The sequence below is a fragment of the Asterias rubens genome, chromosome 4, assembly GCF_902459465.1.
Source record: "Asterias rubens chromosome 4, eAstRub1.3, whole genome shotgun sequence".
NCBI classification, from domain to species: Eukaryota; Metazoa; Echinodermata; class Asteroidea; order Forcipulatida; family Asteriidae; genus Asterias; species Asterias rubens.
In genome coordinates, this window is record NC_047065.1 from 11,305,662 (window position 1) to 11,330,246 (window position 24,585).

General features: G+C 38.1%; 1 protein-coding gene across 2 annotated transcripts; it reads right to left on the minus strand.

Moving 5' to 3' along the window:
- Positions 1–203: 203 nt before the first annotated feature.
- Positions 204–24,188, minus strand: LOC117289712. 2 transcript variants are annotated; one of them, XM_033770966.1, is made up of 5 exons: positions 23,887–24,188; positions 4,953–5,103; positions 2,105–2,233; positions 1,525–1,572; positions 204–643 (listed from the first exon to the last, which is right to left on the minus strand). In XM_033770966.1, the coding sequence occupies exons 2-5, from the start codon at positions 5,080–5,082 to the stop codon at positions 558–560; spliced, it is 393 nt and encodes a 130-aa protein (XP_033626857.1). In that variant the 5' UTR covers positions 5,083–5,103; positions 23,887–24,188; the 3' UTR covers positions 204–557. The 2 variants fall into 2 exon arrangements, with proteins under 2 accessions (XP_033626857.1, XP_033626858.1); XM_033770967.1 differs by lacking the exon at positions 23,887–24,188 and adding an exon at positions 5,886–6,029.
- Between the last annotated feature and the right edge of the window lie 397 nt (positions 24,189–24,585).

The following is a 24,585-nucleotide window of genomic DNA, read 5'->3' on the forward strand; positions in this document are numbered from 1 at the left end:
AGATCACAAATTTACATAAAACTTACACGGTCTAATAATGATGATAGTAGAAAACATCCTTTGAAATATTTCTGTCTGAAATTTAATATTAGATTAGGAACAAATAGTCTAATTTTCGCGTTTGGAGTTTATCGCTCAGGGAGCGTTTTACTCATTTTTTATTTTAGCATCGATGCAGTTCAAAATTTGTAATCGATTTTTTACTATTCTCTCGTGATCCAGATGGCAAATCGATCTCAAACTTCTACAGGTTTGTCAGTTTATATTATGGTGGATGATATAAAGTGCTTATCCTGCTGCCAGCAACCTTTTTGCAAGCAAAACCAATTCTGTAATGTTTCTTTATTGATCTTAGCTCATAGTTTTCGGTCACAAAATTAAAAGTGGTGAAAATCGTAAGAAATTCTAAACACTATATTTAACAAATTAATTACATTATGAAGTTGTTTAGGCAAGTTTACATTGTACAATATCAAACAAGTTGTTCTTACGCCAACTAAAAAAAAAAACCTTACGCAGCAACAGACATACTAGTGGATAAATGATGAAAGAATTGTTCAAGTAGAGATGAAAGCTGACAGAAAACGGCTGATGACCATGCATGACAGAAGGCTTAGGGTGCTTATACCCATAATCGATGAAACTATAAGTAAGAAAAAGATAGTTAAAACACATTTTTAGTGGGTTTTTTTTTATAGCAAAAATAAACATTTGACAGAGGAATAAACCGACTTTGTATTCCTTATTAACTATTTTACAAACTGTTTGTTGTTGAAGCTTGCAATATAACATCGGTTTCAGTTGCAATTATTGGATTGGTAATGGACTATATGAATAAGAAAAATACTTTCGTGATGGTAATCAAACAATAATATTAGATCGTCATCAATTTTTGTGCAAGGAGCCCGAGGTCGGACACTGTTGCCAAAAATATAGCAATGTGTAATATTAAATTTGTGTACATGAATAACTAAAAAGTAGTCTGCATCATAAACAAATCTGCAACAAATAATTAAATGCATTTCAACATTTTCTGGGATATACAAAATAGAAACACAAGATGGTACCTATTTGTTTTTGGCAACGTGTCCTTCCATGATGTTTACTTACAGACACTATTGGTAATTACTTAAAATATTTATTAGCATAAAACCTTACTTGGTAACGAGTAATGGGGCGAGGTTGGTAGTATAACACATTGTGAGAAACGGCCGATCTCTGAAGTGGAGTAGTTTTCGAGAAACAAGTAATTTTCCACGAATTTGATTTCGAGACCTCAAGTTCAGAAGTTGAGGTCCCGAGAAGTTGAGGTCCCGAGAAGTTGAGGTCCCAAGCATCAGAAAGCGCACAACTTCGTGTGGCAAGGGTGTTATCTCGCAACTCCAATGACCAATATTGAGCTCAAATTTTCAGAGGTTTGTTATTTTATGCATATATTGAGATACAGCAAGTTAGAAGACTGGTCTTTGACAATTACCAATAGTGTCAAAATGTCTTTAACGAAAAGCTGAAAGTGTTACTAACCGTTTCCGTTATCTGTTGTATGTTTTTGCGTCACGTCAACAGAAGGCGCTGCAGAAAGAAAAATGTTAACATGAAAAACTAACAAAAGATATATTTTAAATACACCCATGACGGTCTTGTAAAATCCTATTTTTTTGTATTTGTATATTGTGTTTGTATATAAACAAATAATGATTGATTTGATTTGAGTTACAAGTATTGTAAAAAATATGAAAAATTGGGTTTTGTTTTATTAAACACAATTATCGATAATGTCGTGGACAGGCAACAGCACCTAAGTCTTGGTCTACACTGACGTGATGAACCAACAGAGGGCGCACTTTTAGTTCCTTGGTCTCGTACTTATCGTGGCTGACAACTATCCGCCGTATAGTAACACTGAAGCTAATAATCTAACCATGGATAGTGGCGCCCTCGTTTGTTGGAATTTGCTAATCGAAATTAATTTACCAGCCAAACTACCATGTCACATATACAATGTGTGACCGTTTCCCTGCTAATTTCTACTGCTTAAACAGCACTAATAAAATTGGGCCCTGATAAGCAGCACTGATGACATTGGGCCCTGATGAACGCTTACCTTGAGTGTGGGACATTCCATCCGTCAATGGGGGTAAATGGTTAGTCTGTCCTGGGGGTGGGAGGTCGTTGTTCTGTGGGAATGGTGCCGAATCGTCGCTGGCATCCCTCTTCATTAAGTGCAACTTTCCTTTTTTTTTTTAAACGGTTCAAAAAACAGAACACGAAGCAATTAAAATTTGAGTTCCAAACCATGCACACAAAGGAATGCCCGGAGTAAGGGTACCACAGCCACCACAGTGTGTTATTTGTGTGTTATTAAAGGCGGTGGACACTATTGGGGGGGGGGGGGGGGTAATTGTCAAATAGCCTTCACAGTTGGTGTATCTCAACATATGCATAAAAATAACAAACCTGTGAAAATTTGAGCTCAATCGGTCATCGAACTTGCGAGATAATAATGAAAGGAAAAAACACCCTTGTCACACAAAGTTGTGTACGTTTAGATGGTTGATTTCGAGACCCCAAGTTCTAAATCTGAGATCTCGAAATCAAATTCGTTTCTCACAATGTTTTATACCATCATCTTCTCCCCATTACTCGTCACCAAGAAAGGTTTTATGATAATATTTTTTTTTCAGCAATTACCAGTAGTGTCCACTGCCTTTAAAAGTATTTTACACTAGACCATTTTCTATGACGATACAAAGAATAAACAAAGCGCAAACGATCAGTTTACCTTTAGTAAACGAATCGTCATTCGACGTAAGAGGTTGTATAAAAAAGGAAGGTCAATGTTCTGATGAAAAGCGCCCCCATCGCCGACAGTGTCTGCATTTTAACAGGCCGTCATTTTTACTAGATGCTGCCACCTCGTGGCGAGAATTTGCCAGATTTAATTGACGTAGCTTTGGCTGCTCTTTGTTTTCTATGACACCAGGGGTGGATTTCACAAAGGTAGTCCTAACTTAGGACTAGTCCTAGGCAATTCTAAGAGATAGGACCAGTAACTCATCCTAACTAAGGACTGGTCCTATCTCTTAGCATTGCCTAGGACTCGTCCTAAATTAGGACTACCTTTGTGAAATCCACCCCTTGACATTTTGAGATAAGAACAAAATCCAGGGAGAAGCAGTAAAGAGATTGACAACTTAGTGAGCCGCATACCGCCCGTGGGTGTTCAAACTTGTTGGTCTCTTATGTACACGGACACGTATCATTAATCAATTGGGATTAGTATTCACGTGATTAAGTGATTTTCCAAGCAAATAATTTTAAGCGTCGCTTGTGCAATCCAATAAACAACCAGCCCATTCGTGCATTCAACGCAATAACACTTAGCCCACACACTAAACTTTAACTAGTTCCCTTTTTGTTTTTAAACTCTGACCAAAATCCCCCATTGATTCATATTTGAGTGACTTAATGTAACGCCAGCTTTGCCTCAGCAGAATTTAAGCTCCTTTGATATGGTCTCGTCGACAGATTAATTGTTTCGAAGCAATAATTTAATACAAAAAAAGTCAAGATATTTGGGTACATGTAATTCTGTTTTGCCCCCCCCCCCCCAAATAAAGAACAAGTTAATATACAAAATAACTTCGACCTACTGACTGCGGAATGATGAGGCAGGTAGTGGAGGGGTTTAAATAAGGATTTCTGTAGGTCGTTTTTGAAATGAAATATTTATGATCTATATGAGTTCAAATAATTTTCTACCCGTCAAAGCAGCTTTCAAACCCGTAAATCACCCCTTATGTAGAGTGGGCAAAAATATATAAATGAATATGACTCCCAGGTCATTACGTCTCGGTGAAATTGCTATAACTCAGTTGAAGAATGATTAAATTGTATTGTATCTCTCTTGATTACAACTAACAAACAAAATCATCCATTATATACAACCCAGAACAAAAATCGTTGACAAAGAAAATCTATCTTTGAAAAGATTGTATAACAATACTCATTGTGTAGGATTTGAAACTTTGCATGGTGGAAATACGATATAGAAAGGTTTGCGGCAACACCGTGTAATGACTATCTCTGATGAGTTGGGGTGGTTCTGAAAAGAACTGTTGGTTTAACTCGACGTTTCGATCAGTATGCTCTGATCGTCTTCTGGAGAAAAATATATATATTTATACCATAATATTCATTAAAAAAGAATAGCAATAAGATAGAACTTAAAAAACCAACATAAAAGTATATCTTTAATATGGCATTCGACATTCTCTGTTATTGTCAGACACCAGAATTCTCCCTTGGTGTATCCAAACCTAATTGTATGCAATATGCAACAAACGTCTGTAACTTTTGGCTCAATTGGTCGTCGGATTCGCAAGGGAATGATGGGTATGTTATTTGATGTGCGGTTACACGTGTATTTAGTCTAATTGCAAGGTTCAGTTTGTTCTTTAGAGAACTGTTTTGCTACATAAATTTAATACTACCGCAGAGTAGAATTAAGGATGACTTCAGATTTTCGGATGCTTTTCAGTTCTGAAAAGAACTATCCTGCTTTTTAACTTTACTTGTGCGGAATGTATAAAATCGGCTGGGGTTATACTAATAAAGCTTATTGCATCGCTATTACCACGAAATGAGTTCTTGTAAATTGTGGCAAGTAGATAATACCGCAAACCTAACCATGCAAAGACTCTAATCCCAAAACTCATATTTTTTCCGGATCCGTTTAGTTGTTTGCAGTATTTTAAATGGTTTTATTTATTAGTTAGCAGCAGCTGGTCCGGCCTAGTTTTATAAGATTTCGTCAGTGGCATAAATTGGGAATAAAAAACTTCAAGTTTTGTTTTATTCATGCTTTTCATTTTGCTGTTAAACGCTTTGGGAATGTCTATTCATACTGCGTTATATAAAATACTGTTGCATTATTATTATTATGAACTTACCCGGTGAGTTTACAGCAGATTCTATCCCAGTCAAGGTGATGAGTAGCAGTGATCCGATCAAATACAACTCCATTGTAGTCACGGTGGAAACAGTGGTAAAGAGACTGCCGCTTGATGGCAGTGAAATCATTATTTACCAGGCAGAACAGATCTGAAATCAAAGCAATTATGTCGTTAAGAGGTGTACAAATCCTCAAGGAAACAATCACTTGGGTAATGAATGTTTGCTGGCAGTGAAATCATTACTCACCAAGCAAAACAGGTCTAAAATCAAATCAAAGTTTGTTTAAAGACACTGGACACTTTTGGCAATTGTTAAAGACCAGTCTTCTCACTTGGTGTATCTCAACATATGCATAAAGTAACAAACCTGTGAAATTTTGACCTCAATTTGTCGTCGAAGTTTCGAGATAATAGTGAAAGAAAAAACATCCTTGTCACACGAAGTTGTGTGCTTTGCAGATGCTTGATTTCGAGACCTCAATGATGCGGAGGTTCTGCTTTATCTTTTGTTTTAGTTCCGTTTTCTTGTTGAGTGTTAATGTTTCTATATAACAAAATCATAACACTAGTTGCACGAAGAAATCAGCTCTTACCGCTTGCCATTCATTCTAAGAGGACCGAATAAATCATAATCCCCATTAACACGAAGTTGTGTGCTTTCAGATGCTTGATTTCGAGACCTCAAATTCTAAACTTGAGGTCTCGAAATCAAATTCGTGGAAAATTACTTCTTTCTCGAATACTACATGAGTTCAGAGGGAGCCATTTCTTACAATGTTTTATACAATCAACCTCTCCCCATTACCCGTTACCAATAAAGGTTTTATGATTTTTATTGAGTAATTACCAACAGTGTACACATCCTCATAGAAACAAACAGTTATATGAATGCATGGAGAGCCGCTTGCTGGCAGTGAAATCATTACTTACCAGGTATAACCGGTCTGAAATCAAAGTTGTTTAAAAGTGTTGTGAAAAGAATCCTCATAGAAATAAACAGTATGGTCATAGATAGCAGCAAGCCCAAAACCTGTTGGCAGTGCGAAGTATAGTCCCTGTAAATCGAGGTCCTTGCGGGGTAAGAATGCGGTGCCACGGTTTTATCTCGGTGCCACGGCAAGATAAACCCAATCCCTAACATCTCGGCTTTGCCTTTTACGGTCATACAATGAGCTCGCTAGAGAGCGGTTTAGGTTTAAGGTTTCACCCATACATCGTCTGGTCTCCTTATATATTTTTACGTGTACGTTTTTCTGATTCGTCTAAATATCTGATTACACTTTGGATGACGAAAATAGATGTAGTCTCTTCTTTGGAGAACTGTTGTTACCATTATTAAGTGTATTTTTTCTAAAAACCTTCAAAGTTATACTTAGGACAACTCAAGAACCATAACGATTTACACCAGAGAGCATGAGACCCGGGGAGCCTTCAACAAACCCCTTCAGTTTTTTGTTCTCGAAATAAGCTCTTCAATTTCACATACATTTTTTTTCTTCAATTGGAACACCCCTTAAAAAGTGAAACTTGAGTGGACATCGATACTGTTCCTCTTTAACGAGTGTTGCAATTTGATTCAATATCGGCTCGGCTTTCATATTGTTACCGCTATTATGTTTCAAGATCGAAATGTTTAGGGGACGGTATAACATGTATAAACTGTTGTAGAAATACGCGAAGTTAGTTTTAAAAGCTTTACAGTTAACAAAACACAAACAAAATGTATTTATTTAAACGACCTGATGCGGAGGGTCTGCTTTATCTTTTGTTTTAGTTCCGTTTTCTTGTTGAGTGTTAATATTTCCAAAATGAAATCATAACACTAGTTGCACGAAGAAATCAGCTCTTACCGCTTACTATACATTCATTCTAAGAGGACCAATTAAATCATAATCCCCATTAAAAAGGTGAATATAGGCCAACCGCTTGGTGGCGCACTATATTTTGGGAAAAAAATGATGTTTCATTTCGGCTGAGGTTTTAGCCACTACAGAGGTCACTAAAATGGGGGGGGGGGGGGGATAAATTACTTTGCAAGATACTTTAAACTAATTACGTTTAATACTTTCCCCCAAGTTCCACTAGTTTGGCGGCAAGTAACATTGGCACGGTTGCCAAAACAACGCTTTATGGAAACCATTGAAAAAATATACGTCATTTAGGTCATTATTGTCCAGATAAAAAATAAATACTCTCCAAAACTAGAGGTCAATTCATTCGTCAACTTCAATAAGCTCAGTACTTGAACAAATCCTGTGAAGTACAGTAGCATAATGTTAATTTGGAGTGGTTCGAACTCACGACCTAGTTTGAAGCTCGTCTGTATGCACTTCGGTTAAAATGCAGTGCGCGTACGTGTTCACGATAACGGCAATTTTCTGAAACACAAACAGTCTTCACAACAATTGAAGTATACAAACATATAGAGGACGATGACCTATTAAAACATTTATCTCCTATCCTCGAAACTCTACAAATGATTCTTGAGAGTACTTTTATTCACCGGTGCACATAACGGGAGCATATGTTTGTGTATAATAGCACTTACTGTTCGCAGAGACACAAGCACGCAACTACGGGGAAAGCTTTTCACTTTTTATCGAGAGAAAGTGCTTTTAGACGGATGTGAAATATTTGAAACGCTAAAATTATTGCCGCAGGCTAGAGACATTAAAGCTAAAACCTTTCACGCAACACTTACTATTACTAGAAAAGTTATGGCACGTGTGAGTAGGTAAACACATTCAAACCGGGGACCTATAACTGAAGAGGCCAATAGGGTTCACGATTCGGGAAAGATCCTCTAGTTTGGAAAACATGTACAAAACAAATGGGAGCTGTTGCATAACCAAAATGGATCAGGGTGTTCCGACAATGTACTCTTAAATCTCTCAGAGATCAAATTTGACCCGGATTCTGAGTCGCGTTGGTCTGCTGATCCTCTTTCGGGTCAGTTTGACCTTAATAAGGTTCAAAGTGACATAGAATCTGAGACAAAATAACATTTATTTTGGTCATTGAAATTCCAAGAGAATAATGAAAGAAGAATTAAAAAACTGTGTGTGTTTTTAAATGCCTAATGAAGCTTCAGGCCTTTTGAGTGAGAAATTACCTTTCGCAGTACGTTACTTCAGAGAGAGCCATTTTCACAATGTATTTGTTTGCTATTATCAACCCTTCTCCATTGCTCAATACCAAGAGAGGGTGAGTTGCTATGCTAGTAGTTTTTTTGAGTAATTACCAATAGTGCCAAGGGACTTTAAAACCATAGACATTTATTTAACTAATCAAATTTATTCAATTCCTAATACGGTTCTTCTCTACTCTGTAATAATTATTCTTGCTTTTAAATTAAAATACCGTGTGAAAGTCAAACAGTCTAACAGTGAGTCTCTCTTTATCAGAGAAGAAATAAAACGTACCGGCAACCGTCCGTTACTTCATATACTTCTGTTGAAGCGTATACTCCAACTGGTTATATATTTTTTACCTGAAAACTAAATGATTGGAATCTATCGCACCTTCCTAAGAACAATAATTAATTACACATTCTCTTTAACAAGAGATAACAAAAACGAAAAAAAAAAATTATTTATAAAATACAGCACTTTTAAAGCAATCGCGCAACATCGCTAAACAGTTTTGTCCAAAGGCCCACACTTCGTGTATCACAATTTATGTATAAAAATTAATAGCAAACCTGTGAAAATCTCAATCGGTCATCGGAGTCGGAAAGAAATAACGCGTCATGACATGTGTTTAAAATAAATCCGTAATTCTCGATATCGAGAATTGATAATTTTTTAAATGTTTTCTCAAAAAGCAGAGCATTTCATGGAACAATATTTCAAGGGAAGTCTTTCATCATCACCTTCTTTAAACCCTGTAAGTTGTTTGTAAACCTGTGAGTTATTTGTAAATCTGTGAATTTTTAATTTTTGTTTTGTTCAGAAAGTGTCCAATGGCTTTAAAGCGCACAGTATCTTGACAAAAGAACGTTATTCAAGGGCGCCAGCTTGCAAAGCCAAAGTCAAAAGTCCAGTGTTTAAAATGCTCACATTTGAAGGGGTTTAGATTTAAGCTGTCGTTTGAAATACCTATATATTGCAGCCATCTTCATAGTGGAATCACATCGTCCAGTTTCTCCCTGAACCAATTAATACTACTCATCCATCCATTGCAAATCCACAACCAATATACTGTTTCAATGACATGTAATTTAATGCCTCTATAAGAAACGCGTCTAAGCACTCTGTCCATCAACTGCCATTTTAAGACGCACTTGCTACACACATGCATCTTCCAATCTCTTGGACCGTTATAAGGAACAGGTTGATATACCAAGTGCGCCAGAGGTGTTGAACGGGGATTTGAAGTATTACTTTTGGAGCCCTTGGGGTGACATTTCAATTTGTTCAGGCCTTAAGCCCAAAGCTCGAGAGAGAGAGTCGTCTGCAGGGGGAAATAAGATGAGAAGTCAACCAAGGCCTTCGGGGGACATATCACACGTGACTGGTTCAAACTCACTAGGGACACTTCACATATCAACAGAAACTGTGAAAAGGAATAATTTTCAATCCATATAAACACCTGTCTATATATTGAATTGAAAACAAGACCGATACCGACGTTGCTTTATCCGAAGAGACGGTAGCCTTTCTGTCTAGACGCGTACAACATCCCGGATTGTTGAACAGCGCCACCACCGCTATTAACACGAAAGTTTGGGGTGAGTAACGGCCTTCTCACACGAGGCAACTTTTGCAGGCAACTGCAACCAGCTGCAGTGCATGCTATATTACACGACCACTTTGGCAGCAAATGGGTCATGTTTCAAACATTGTCTTACGATCCACAAGAGAAATAGATGAACATTTAAATGTGAATGCTTCTTCTTCATGGAGATTGCCTGGAACTGGTTGCCCGTAAGTATACACATTCAAACTGGGGACATGTGTAACATGAGATGACAATAGGTTCACGGTTCGGAAAAAGCTGTTGAGTATCAACAAAAGGGGAACAATAGGAGGTCCACGGTAAGTTGAAGGCGTGACACTTGTTTGAGAGGCTGAGCCGTGTGGCGCGTTTCTGTGTCTTCATATTTCGCTATACTTTTTAAAGTCCCTTTTCTGTAAAAAGTTAGCCCACCCAACCAATTTTTACGGAGAAATTAAATGCATAAAACATATGTTGGATTTGCAGTTGGAAAATGAGTCAGAGAAACGAATCACAACAAAACTTTCGCAAACTCTAAAAACAAAATGGCGGCACCGAAATATATGAACAATTATTTCGTCAGGTTTCTCAACCACAGCAGAACTGCGATTTCATTCGGACATGGTGAGACATATTGGTTGTACAGTACACCGTGTATGTAACGTGATAACATCCATGATCGCAGCATCCACAAGCGGGCACCACGGAAATTTGCATTTCGCCTTAAGGCCTACAGATTCATATTTCTCAATTTCTGTTATTGATTTTAAGTCAACGGTACGGAGCTGGCCCGTCAAGGTCAGGTTAAAACAATTGAAAGGGTTAAAGGCGTGATGTACACTGTTGGTAATTGCTCACAATCACAACTGTTAGCATAACAACCTACTTGGTTAATAACGAGCAATGGGGAGCTGTTGATAGTATTAAACATTTTGTAAAAAAAAAACGACTCCGTTTGAAGTAATGTAGATTTGAGAAATAGGATATTTCTCACTCAAATAATAACAAACCATAGCTGAAGCCTTTTATTGTGCATCTGCAAGATGGTACTCAAGGTAATGCAACAAGATTGTTTTCTTCTTTCATTACTTTCTTTCAAATGCGATGAACAATTAGGCCCAAATTTTCACAGGTTTGTTTGTAAAGAGTAAATTGGAATGGTTTAAAGGAACACGTTGCCTTGGATCGGACGAGTTGGTCTATTAAAAGCGTTTGAAACCGTTCGTTATGAAATGCATATGGTTAGAAAGATGTTTTAAAAGTAGAATATAATGATCCACACAGACATGCCTCGAAACAGCACGGTTCTCCTTTTACGTCGCGAACTATCACGGTTGACCATTTATGGGAGTCAAAATGTTGACTCCCTTAAATGGCCGACCGTGTTAGTCGACAGGAAAAAAAGAAAACCACGCAATTTCGAGGCATATTTGTGTAGATCATTGTGTTCTACTTTTACAATATCTTTCTAACCATATACATTTTACAACAGTTACAGAACGATTTTCAAAGACCAACTCGACCGATCCAAGGCAACGTGTTCCTTTAAGTTCGGAATCGCATTAAAGTTATATAATTTCGCGCCTACAATGAAAGGAACTTGTGAAAATACTATAACAATGAATGAACTGGTGACGTTGAGGTATTCATAAAATTCGCATAAAATGTACAAATGGGCGACTGTATAAACAGATGCGATGATGCCAATCAAGTACAACTTATAATCTTGTTCTTTTAGGGTCTGATATTTTCACATTATTATTCTAAAGGACTGAGAGTCACTGGGGAGAGTTTTTTTTGTTAAGCTATATATACTCTCTGTTTTTTTTCTCTACCGGGGATTCCAGCTATTTTTAATCGACTTCTTAAATACTGGCGCCTTCCCGAGAAGCTATCATACCTCCTCGAGGCTGTGATGTTCGCAGAAGAATCTCTTATAGCTCCTTTTTGGGGACAGATACCATAATCTTCACCAGGGAGTATTAAGACGACCATATTGCGTCCTGCATAATCCTGGTCTAGAGTCAGACGTTGTGTCAGTCAAACTTTTTTTCCCAAAGGAAAAAGTTTATGGATGATTGATTGAACTTATTTGGATGAAAATGCAGCAAGCACATAAACAAAAAATGCATACCCAACAACAGGAGAAATAGCAATGAAATAAGATTAACCAAAATAGAACACAATATAGAAGTACTGCACAAAATAATCCAAGGATAACCCCCTAAAAGCCAACAACCTAGACTTATTTCCATGTGGGGTACTTTTTTAAAGCTAGATTAAAGACATCACAACCAGAAAGAATCCGAGCGATATAATACAAAATTTGAGTATGGGATGGACCACTTTCCTGCCAAGGAGACAAAATAGTGGAAATCACAGAGGACAATAATATATCGTCTCAGAAACTGTGTGCCAATCGTCTACTGATACAGAATATCGTTAAAGAGGCATGAAACTGTTGGTATGGGGAATCTCCTGTTGTTTTTATTAAAAGAGGAATAACAGTTCCTGCCTTCAGCTCCACTGAGTTTCTGCATTTCTATGTGTTATTCCTTGTAACCCTTTACCTAGAGTGGCGTAATGCCTTGTTTTGGGCGAACTTTTACATGATAACAAACACATTAAAAGACGTGAGATAACCTTCTTTATAAATCGAGAAATCGACACTCATCCCCAGGGATGATGTGACTTTCCAAATTTGGTTTACCTTTCAAATCACTTGAAAGAAATTCTTCTTATATTGATTGTATTTCAGTTTGGAATTGGGGGTCGGAACGAGCGTTACAGAAATATTGTATTATGACTAGTGGTGTTGATTGTAACAATGCTCCTTATGTAGACGAGGCACTTATGGCCTTTCATGCCTTGTGGACATTGTTACTCTTAGTCCTCTAAGAAAAAGTGTCTTAAAAGTGTCTGCTTTCTACAGCTCGTTTTTCAAGAGACAGGGCTTTACAAGATGTCCATTAAGGCGACGTCAAAGCTAACAGGTTTTATACCTCAAGCCGTCAATACTCAAAAACATGGAGATAAGCTTAAAGGGATCAAAGTTTGTACCCCCTCCTCTTCATAGTATCTCTGCACTGCTGATTGGAGCTATAGTGGCTTCTCAAATCCGTCTCTAGACGACGCTCATGGCGCTTCGGCAATCAATATTTTTCATGCAAATCTACGTTTTGTAGTATGATACCTATTCTCCAAATAGCACCATATTATTTGGTTTACAATGTGCATTGCATTGATTGACGCGGTATTTACCCATCAAACCGGGAAAACCGGGGCGAACTCCTTCTCTTTATGATTGGTGCACTTGATTCTTTGAACGTCCATACCATATGGCGATCACAACACACGGGACCTACAGTTTCACGTCCCGTCCGAAGGACGCAGCAATAGTGGAACGGTTAAGTGTCTTGCTTACGGCCACAAGTGTCACAAGCGGGACTCGAACCCGCAGTCGGTTGATCAGAAACACCAGAGCTACTCAGAGTGTGGTGCTCTAATCCGATCGGACACAACACGCCCTTAAGACAACTTACGTTCACCCCTAAAAGTGGCTTCAATATCGAGGTTCAAAACCAAGTATAGTGTTTCGTAAGATTGAAGCCAATGGAAGGAAATAATTTTTCGAGGTAACGAAATCATGATTTCGAGGTATAAAATTGATTTCGGAGGATTGACAACATATTTCTTCTCCTTCTGTTTTTCCCCTCTTCTTCTCCTTCACTCCTATAATGTTGTTTTTGTCTTCTTCTTCTGCTTCTTTTTCTTCAAGTGATATTTTCTTGTTCTTTTCCTTCTTTTTGCAGCTCCTCTTCTACTTACTCTTCTTCGTTTTCGTCTTCTACTTCTGCTTCATTCTATAATGTTGTTTTTGTGTTATTCTTCTTCACGTGATATTTATTGTTCCCCCCCCCTTTGATGCATCTCCTACTCTTCTTCTTTTACTTCGTATACTTCTTCTACTCCTTGTACTGTTTATTCTCCTCCTTAAATTGCTCCTATATCGCTGATGTCTTCCTTTCCAAGTTCTTCTTTTTCTACTTTTTCTACTCCTTTTCTACTTATTCTTCTTCTCCTTTACTCCTATTATCGTTGTCGTATTGCTTTCAAAGTTCTTCTACTTCTACTTCTATTCTTTCTCCTTCTCATCCCCTTCTTTGTTCTCCCTCAAGATGTTGATTACTCTCCGGTCAACTCCTGACCTCAGGATCAAAACGCACCGCAATTAGACGCATAACTGATGGGTATCCTGGTTGCCTTACCTCGGGCAGGAGGTTTCGCGGGAATACTAAACGATGGTTGTGCACGAAGAACTTCTATGACCCTTTTTGCAGTTAAAAAGAAATGATATCCTCGGCAATCAGCAGCATTTGTTGAAGGCTCATGAAGATATTGTAATCGACTCCTCTCAACACCGCAAGCAAGCCACGCCCTGCGGTGGTCTCAAAGAAGTTGGAAGCTTTAAAAGCTGTCTCACTTTAGCGCCCTTTATCTTTTAAAGATGTCCCGATAGATCATTCTGCCTTTCTTTATCTTTAAATCGTTTTAGAGGTTTTTTTTATTCATCAAGTGAAGTATTATATTCTGAAACCTATGAGCAATTCTCAAGTCTAGGACCTTTTAGGAGGTTATTTTGGTCGTAGAGATTTTTTTGGGCCTGGCAAGTAAAAAATGCAAAGATATTTTGGGACTTCTCCAAAATTTTCAAAATAGAGTTAGTTTCCCGAAAGTAGAGTTAGTTTCCCGAAAACAGAGTTATTCCCGAGATAGAGTTAGTTTCTCGAAAATAGAGTTAGTTTTCCGAAAATTTTGAGAAGTAATTTTCCACGAATTTGATTTCGAGACCTCAAGAATCAGGCATCTGAAAGCACACAACTTCGTGTGTCAAGGTTTTTTCTTCTCTCATTATTATCTTGCATTTCCGACGACCAATCGAGCTCAAATTTTCACAGGTTTGTTACTTTATGCATATGTTGAGATACACCAAGTGAGAAGACTAATCTTTGAAAATTACTGTACGATTTAAATTAAACATGTTTACACTTCTGTGCATGTCTTTTTTGTAATTATCGATACAAAGAAAACACCCAAACATCAAGGCTTGCACTTCAGCTGTTGACGGCGTAACGTCACAATGACATTACTTTGACGCATTAGTAAGTGTGCGGGGTTGCTATTTTTAAACCTCTGAAATGCAGCAATGCTAAACGGAGTTCCCGCCTACTGACGTAAACACGAATGATGATGTAGTGGGGCTAATCTTTCCCCGGGAGTCCTGAAAAGCACCGGAGAAAGAAATTCAAAATATTATTTTATTACACTTATCTAAATCTGTTCAATTTCATGTGAACTCGGTTTTATTATTGATTACAAAACACGTTTAAAGGAACATTACATAATTGGTAAAAAAAAAAATAGCCCAAGGTCACATACTTACATGAAACTTACACGGTCTGGTATGAATGAATCATTTGAATGATTAGGGGTGGATTTCACTAAGAGTTATGACTAGTAAGACACTATAGTTCCAGACTTATCTTCCTTACTTATGTATAGCCTTAAAGGGAGTGGTACACTTTAGGTAATTACTCTCAACAAATATTAACTTAAAAGCTGACTTTGTAAAACGAGCATTTGGAGAGCTGTTGATAGTATAAAACATTGTGGGAAAGGACTCCCTCTGAACTAGCCAAGTTATCGAGAAAGAGGTAATTTCTCACTAAAGTAATTTATTCTTATCTGAAAGCAAACCAATTTATTATATTTATTGACCAAACCAAATTTGTCCAACAAGGGTGTTTTTTCTTTAATCATTTTCTCCCAACTTCGATGACCAATTGAGCCAACATTTTCACAGGCTGGTTATTTTATGGTTTTTATGATGGGATACACCAAGTGAGAAGACTTGTCTTTGACAATAATCAAACGTGTACCTTCCCTTTAAGTTTGGTTAGGACCATATAGTTCTTTGTGAAATCGACCCTGTGTTCCTGAAATTAAATTGTAAAAAAAATAGGGGAAAAAAAAGGAGATTTGGAATAGGACGTTTACTTTAATTTTACTTCACAAATTGGCTTCAAATTCCCCCTACGTTGCTGTTGTTGCCAGGCACACTTTCTAACAATAGCTCTCCACGTTGCGATTTTTGTTAGGTTGGACAGTTGATGTGATCAGACAGAATTATTTCGACCCAAATTGCTCGCAAGGCCGGCGTGGTCTTATCCAGATCTTCAAACATCATACAAAAAATATATAAAAAATGTTTGCACATTCCAAAATCCTCATCTTGCGGGGATACAGACGCACACAGGCCGGTCCTTATATAATTACTTGACACTGATATAAGGAGTTGCTTTTATGTAATTATTCCTCCAGGTAGACCCCACACTCTGCGCTACGGAATAACAAAGAACTGTAACCAAGACAACGGGGGGGGGGGGGGACTGGAAAGTGCGTTTGACGTCAAAGTCTCGAGCTTTATTAGGGGAGGGAAACCAACCACGCTGACATGCGACCGGGAATGGTTTCCTAACGTAATCAACTATACAGTGAAGCCTAATTTGAACATCTCGTTATTTTGCTCCTGACATGAGTGTCAGCAAGGTCGAACTGACCTTTATTTTAATGTGCTTTGTTTACAAAAATTTTGTTACCGAAGTTATTTTGTTACACGAGGTATTTTGTTCGCGGTCGTCACTGCTGACTTCTTTACATACCGCGTACATGTAGGTCTACTGCATGTACACATTTCTTGCATCTGAAGACGCATGTATGTGAGCAAACTTTTTGCTGGGTGAAAAATCGACAATAATATAACAGCTTTTATATAGGGCCATAAACCATCAAAAGGGTCCCGATACCTTTTACAGAGGTTAAAGGCAGTGGACACTATCGGTAATTGTCAAAGACTAGCCTTCACAGTTGGTGTATCTCAACCTATGCATAAAATAACAAACCTGTGAAAATTTGAGCTCAATCAGTCATCGAACTTGCGAGATAATAATGAAAGAAAAAACACGAAGTTGTGTGCGTTTAACATGAGAGTTTCATGGTTTTATCCACCGTGTACAGCACCTTACCCACGCTTCTTCTTTTTAACCGTTCAAGTTATTCAGCTGAAATTGCGAAGCTACCTGCATGGGACATTAGTTCCTCTACAACATGTTTTAACAGCGGCGGAGTGTATCGCACACTGTTGTCAAAATGTAATCACAGTACAAGTCGTGGCAACAAATCGACTGTGTACACTAACTCAAGACACTTTAGTTTAGTTCTGGTGGTTGAGAATATTTTGATAGCTGGCTACTGTGTTATTGAAAAGCCGAACTTCACCAACACTTACGCTTTTCGGAAAAAAAACTTACCACATCATATACCCTCAAGTTTTGTATTAAAACATTGTGGAAGTTTCAGGTTTATGAAATGAGAATATGTTAAATTTGCAGTTTCTAAAATAATCTAGGGACGTTGATAAAAGAGGACAGCAGAACAAAGAAACACACAGCAGAAAGATTTGGACTTCGGAGAGTGCTCTCTTTGAGGCCTTATATATGCTCTTCAAGATGGGAGTATTACGCGTCAGCTTGAAGAGACGCTTCACACTTGTGCGGCACCATAATGTAGCCCGAGCCCTAAATGTAGCCCGGACCTAAATGTAGCCCCAAACACGTACCTAAATGTACATGTTTGTGGCTACATTTAGGTCCGGGCTACATTTAGGTACATGTTTTGGGCTACATTTAGGTCAGCCTACATTTAGGTACATGTTTGGGGCTACATTTAGGTCAGCCTACATTTAGGTACATGTTTGGGGCTACATTTAGGGCTCGGGCTACATTATGGTGCCGCACAGACGCTCTTTATAACAGTTCAAGGTAATGCTCTACTTAAACAGCCAATAAAGGATGATCTCAGATATAAATATTACAGTTTTCTAATAGCTGGAGTCCATAGGAAACATAAAAAAAGAAAATTAACGAGTCTCTTACCTCACGTTAAAACATGGTAAAAATGTTTTTTTTATACAGAACGCTATCAGCAAAATTTCTGAAAAACGTGTGGTCAAACAAACCTGCGCGACAACGGAATCGTGACGTCAGTTGCGGTTTTTTGGTGTGGAAAATAGCGCCCTCAGTTTGACAAAGCTGGAGAACTGTGTTCACACACAATTAGGGGAATATCGTCACTGGCGTCAAGAGGTCATTATAATAGATAAGCCGTTTTTGACTCTCAGCTGAAAAAGACGCGCGACCGGGTGCATTTTTGACTCGAGTTATTCGATACTAAATGCAAATTTTGAAAGTAAATTGGTTATTAACCGGTTTCTACGATGTCTATTTGGCCATAAAAAGGTAATAGTTAAAATATTGAGATCATCCTTTATTGGCTCTTTAACAATCTATACTTTATTCATTTTTAGAGGAACGCGGTTTTTCCTTCAGGGAATTTAAAAAACTGTTACCTCTCATCACTAGAGACAACAAAAAAAACGACTTTAAACATCTTCAGTCTGTTTAATGTAAGTTGATGCCATCGTTCTCTTAAAGCTTAAGAGTCGCTAAGCCCGTTTCCTGTTTCAAAACCGAGAAGTCCCCGAATTTTGAAACATCTTCAAAACAAGTACTCAGAAGAATTATCATCCATCAAGCGGATCATAGATATACACAAAAGAACAAAACCATAGTTCACAAGAGAGCTCAATCTATACAAGAAGATACACATACATGGTGTGTATTGGTACCTCACCGTGCAGGGCCTCAAATCCCAAACCGATTATTACATTGATATATCACCATACAATGTCTCAGATAATCCTCATGAATGTTACATTGATACATCACCACACACTTTCTCAAATAATTCTCATGAATATTACATTGATACATCACCAAACAGTGTCTCAAATAATCCTCATGAATGTAACATTGATACATCACCATAAAATGTCTCAAATAATCCTCATGAATGTCACATTGATAAAGCACCGTATAATGTCTCAAACGGTTCTCATGAATGTAAACAAATGTTATTTTTATATCAGGAAGGAACGTCAATTGCAACGACAGAATCCCACCGCAAGATTAGAAGGATTAGAAAGTTGAACTGGACCCACTGGGCAACAAGTAAAGCCCCCGAGGGTGAAGTCACCACTTAAATAAAACTCCAAACTTAAAGGCACACATTTGATTCGATCGGGCGAGTTGGTCTATGAAAAGTGTTATAAAAAGTTTGTTATAAAACACAACATTGTAAGAATGATGTTTAAAAAGTCTAATATGACGATCCACACAAATCGGTCTCAAAAGTGTTTGGTATTCCTTATACGTCGTTAAAACATCACGGCACGCCAATATCGCGTGGAGTCAATTCACTCCACAAAACGGCTGACCGTGTTGAGTTCGCAGAGTAAAAAGTACACTACGCAATGTTGAAGTTTTTATAGACCAACGCCCGATTCCAAGGTAACGTGACCCTTAAAGAGTTGGTAATTTTTAAAGACCAGTCTTCTCACTTGGTGTATCTAAACATATGCATAAAATATCAAACCTGTGAAAATTTGAGCTCAATTGGTCATTGAAGTTGCGAGATAATAATGAACGGAAAAGCACCCTTGTAACAAGAATATGTGTGCTTTCAGATGCTTGATTTCGAGACCCAAAATTCTAAACTTGAGGTGGCGAAATCAAATTCGTGGAAAATTACTTCTTTCTCGAAAACTAGGTCACTTCAGAGGGAGCTGTTTCTCACAAGGTTTTATACTATCACCTCTCCCTATTACTAGTTACCAAGTAAGTTTTTACGCTAATAATTATTTTGAGTATTACCAATAGTGTGCACTGCCTTTAAGAGAGCAGCGATGATGAAAATCTAGTTGGGTACGGTCTCCAGTAACACATAATAATTATTGTGTTTTTCTGTAAGTTTGCTGTTTCGTTGGAGTAACGAGTTTGCGGTTGTCATTGTGTCAGTTTTTCTCTTTCCTTTTGCGTAACAGTGTTTGTGTGCACGTACCCCTCATACGATATCATCCTTGGAGAGACAGGAGCAAGTCTAATACAGATTACTTAAAGGCAGTGGACACTATTGGTAATTACTCAAAATAATAAAAATCATAAAACCTTTCTTGGCAACGGGTAATAGGGAGAGGTTGATAGTATAAAACATTGTGAGAAATGGCTCCCTCTTAACTCATGTAGTTTTCGAGAAAGAAGTAATTTTTAACGAATTTGATTTCGAGATCTTAAGTTTATAATTTGATGTCTCGAAATCAGGCATCTGAAAACACACACAATTTCGTGTGACAAGGGTGTTTTTTTCTTCCATAGTTATCTCTCAACTCTGACAACCAATCAAGCTCAAATTTTCACAGGTTTGTCATTTTATGCATATGTTGAGATACGCCAAGTGAGAAGACTGGTCTTTGACAATTACCAATAGTGTCCGCTGTCTTTAAACAAGTCGTTTGTTATCTCTTTCTTCAAACTGTGTTTGTGTATACGTCCGTGGGTGTACGGTTGTGATCCTATTGCGATACCATCCCCTAGAGAGACAGACACAAGTCTAACAACGACTCTACTAAATCCAAGTCGTTTGTTCGTCCTTTTCATAATCTGCGTTTGTGACCCTCTTATGCACGGTTGTGACCCTCTTATGGCACCATTCCCTGGAGAGACAGACGCAAGTCTAGTACTGACTACTAAATCCAAGTAGTTTGTTCTTTCTATCTGTGTTTGTGAATACGTCTGTGTGTGCACGGTTGTGACCCCATACGATATCATCCCCTGGAGAGACAGACGCAAGTCTAATACCGACTACTAAATCGAAGCTGATAACAGCTTTCAAAACACCTGGCGCAAAAGCCCAACCCTAACCCATGCGTTCCAACGCAATAATCTGAGATCAGGCTGAGATAAATGCACCAAGAAAAAAAAGGAACGGTAGTCTCATGTGCGATTATCGAGTGTGGATGACCGAAAAGTTGGTTAGATATTGGATATAGGGCATTCAAGTTTGTACGGTTAAAAATAATAAAAAAGAAGAAAGTTTATATTGCGCATACATCCAATTGACTCAAGTCCCAATCCCGTGCCAATCTCAGAAAATTACTGATTTGTGATGCTCTGTCATTCCCCCCCCCCCGACTTGTTTCGCACGCAGGACCCCAATAGCGGCGGCGGCGGGTATGCCTAGGGACCTCTGGCACGAGAACGGGGCTTGAATCAAGTCTACCTAATAAGGTGCTCAAAGCACATGATTGTGCTTAACGTGCATAATATCTACCTTGTTAATACTGTATCAAGTATTAATGGAAACTTTTACAATGATTGAGTGATGGGATGTTTATAGAGTTGTAAAAAAGTGCCATATAATTTGTTGTTTTTAGTTCACCTGTGGGTATATGCATTTACAAAGGCCCTACTACTTTGTACCCAAAGGGAGGAATTTGGCTTTAATCTGTGCGGATTTGCATAATCCAACCAGAATATAATATACACCCAAGAAAACAGTGTGCATAAAATACACAAAGTCAACACAAATGTTTTTACAAAATGCGAATTATCACAATCTGGAAAATTAAATAGACCGTATTTTGTCGAGGGCAAAAAGTTGACATAATTTTTTTTCTTTTCATTGGACATTGAATTTGTGTTTAAATTTGTGTCAAAGATTGGTGTTTTTCGACTAATGCACAATAATGCACGAATGCACGAAAGAAATGCATACGACATTTGTTTTATATACGTACATAACTTCACAATTATGTCATTGTCATTTTAAAGGCACTGCGAATGGTAAAAATAATTGTGCGCATAAAAACGTTATTGGTAACAACCAATGGAGAGCTGTTGATAGTAGAAAACATTGTGAGAAACGTTTCCCTCTGGAGTAATGTACTTTTCGAGCAAGAAGTAATTTTCCACTAAAAAAAATGAATTTGATTTCGAGACCTCGTAACTATAATAATGAGGTCCCGAAATCAAGCATTCTGAAAGCACATAACTTCGAGTGACAAAGTTTGTTTTTTTCTTTTACCGTTGTTTTGCAACTTCGACGACCATTTGAGTTCAAATTTGTGCAGGTTTGTTGTTTTGTGCATAAAAATATGTTGAGATACACCAAATGAGAAGACTGCATGGTCTTCACCCAAGTCCACACCCAGGAATTTATTTTCAAATAGCTGATACGATGCAGACGAATTTGCCTGTGTTAGACACACGGGTTTGGAATGGTGTTTGAAGCTTTGCATGGTGTGGAGAATAAGAGTAACTATTAATATTATATGAATAGTAAACTTGCAGGTACAACCATGTTAGTAAAATCTCTTTTGAAGGAGTGGTGGCTCTGAACAGAGCCGGTTTGGTCTCAACGTTTCGAACAGTATATTCTCCTGAAGACGAGCAGAGTATCTGTTCGAAACGTCGAGATCAAACCGGCTCTTTTCAGAGCCACCACTCCTTCAAAGTAGATTTTCCACATGGTTGCACCCGCAAGTTATCAATGTATAGTTACTCTTATGGGTTGGGAATGGTTAGTTTGTTTAAACGATATGTCGCGACACAGTGAGGTGTCCAACATAATGCTTATCAATAATTTGGAGCATTGACAGGTCGCGGCAGTTTGATTATACATGCACCCAAATAATAGATGACGCGTGACTCGTATTCCATGCCCCATCAATCAAAAACTTTCAGGGATCTGTGCCCTCATATTATTCGGTTCCTTCTGTAGACCAAGGACAACAAAAGGAAAACCAAACAACTCTATCGGGAAATCTAAAGACGGGCATGCTCCACAGGAATTGTGTGTACCAAAGTCTATGGGAAAATTACATGGAAAATGGAAGAAAAAATAGAAGTCTCCACAGGGATGCACAAATGGATGCGTAGGTTTACATAATCAAACCAGGGACCTAGAACAAAAAAAGGACAATAGGGTGCACGGTTCGGGAAAGGTCCACCGTGGGAAAACGTGTAAACAACCAATGGGAGCTGTTGCAAAAAAAAAAAAAAAAAAAAAAAAAAGTTTATACAAGTTAGGGTGCTTTCATTTTCACTACCTTTGTGGAGACCAATGACAAAACAAAACTGGAAATCAAAGGACTCCATAGGGAAATTCTGAAGACATGGGTCCTCCGCAAGGAATTTTGTGTACACACTCTATGTGAAGATCTACAGCACAGGGACAATGGAAAGAACATGTCTCCACAGGAATGTAAACAAGAGAAGGGGTGCGTGAGTGTGTGTGTGGACCTCGGAGCAAAAAAACATGTCCTTACAAGACAGGGTTTTGAAACATTGTGTGGACTTGCACGCGTCCATAGAGTGTATTTACCCGTGTCGAAGAATAATGTTTAGGAATGGCTGCGTAGGACGCGTAAGGATCCATGTGCATGTGGGCTTACGGAAGATCCCGTGTGGGGTTTTTTACACAATATAACAATCGATCTGGACCCCACAAGGGAATGTTTGTTCAATCTGGACCCCATTAAGGGAGTAAATTAGAGAAGAGAGTATAAACACAAGGCGGACCCTAAGGTTGTGAGTATGGTTCAAAACTGCTCAAAATACCAACCTTTAATCATGGCTTCAGAACCAAATCACCTTTTATCAAACATGTGGGTGATTTTTAAATGATGTAGGCCTACGTGTGTACAAACAGGCATCGGTTTTTTTTCTCTAAAATATTGACAGGTTCACGAGAATTTTACATTCAAACCACCAAACTCGGTCTAACCATGGAGCTATAGCTCCAAGGTCTAACTTATTTCCTAACAAACTCAATCTGTAAATACATTAATAATATTCGAGTGTGAATAAAAAACATAGGCCATTATGCCCCAAGCACTTTATCTCGAAAGCGACTATAACTGATTTGCAGATCGCCGCTGGTTAATTGGTTGATTGATGCTGGATTTTTTTCCTTTCAGAAACTGACGTTTTGAAATTAATTCACTCGTACAAATTGCTAAAGAAAAATAATTCAATACCAGTGATTAACCTCTACTCTTACTGGTGACACTTTAATGATTAACAATACTATTCAATTAATTCATTATCGTATTATTTTGCAATTGTCAAAAAGAACAGAGGGTGCAGTGTGAATTTGCTACAAACTCGAGGATTAAGCACCTAAACAAGAGAAAACAACTACAAAACAAGGCAATCAACAAGTTCGAATAGTCAATGTCTAAGTTCAGAGGTTTACTCACCATCACTAAAGCAGCTGATAGTAGACAGAAGAAGTAATTCGAACTTGCCCCAACGTGATTGATCAGCTGTGTAAATGTTCACAACATTCCTTGAACCAAGCTAAAAGTAGAAGCCGATCAGCGCGTATTTTGTGGGCAGCAAAGGCTTAGAAAGTGATAATCAAACTCACGGTGTTTATGTAGAGTTCACCAAGAAATGGAGAAGAGTAAAATATTCATCACATCTTTGGATGACAGCGTTGTATAACTGAGAGATTCGTCTCACGTGTGCAGACTTGAACACTGACCCACCGTGGTATGACTCTGCGTACAGAAATTGCATACACGTACCCTGCCGTTAACGATCTCCTATTGGTTAAAGCGCCTCGCGGCTCAGTGACAGGTAGAGAACAGGTTATGCATACACATAATAAAGCCAATGGGGATACGTTTAACAATGGTTATCACAATACTCCGGAGTTGTTTAACCCGTTGACTATTTTATAATGAGCAGTTCGCATCAAGAATGCGCTTGATTTGCGAAGTGAAAGGCACTGGACACGTTTTGGTAATTACCCAAAAGTACGTAAAAAAAACTTACTAGGCCGGTAAAGAGCAATGGATATATTATGTTGATAGTATTACATATTGTGCTAACCAACTCTCTCTGATGAAGTAAACGTAGATTCTTGAGAGAGGGGTAATTGCTAAACTAAAATA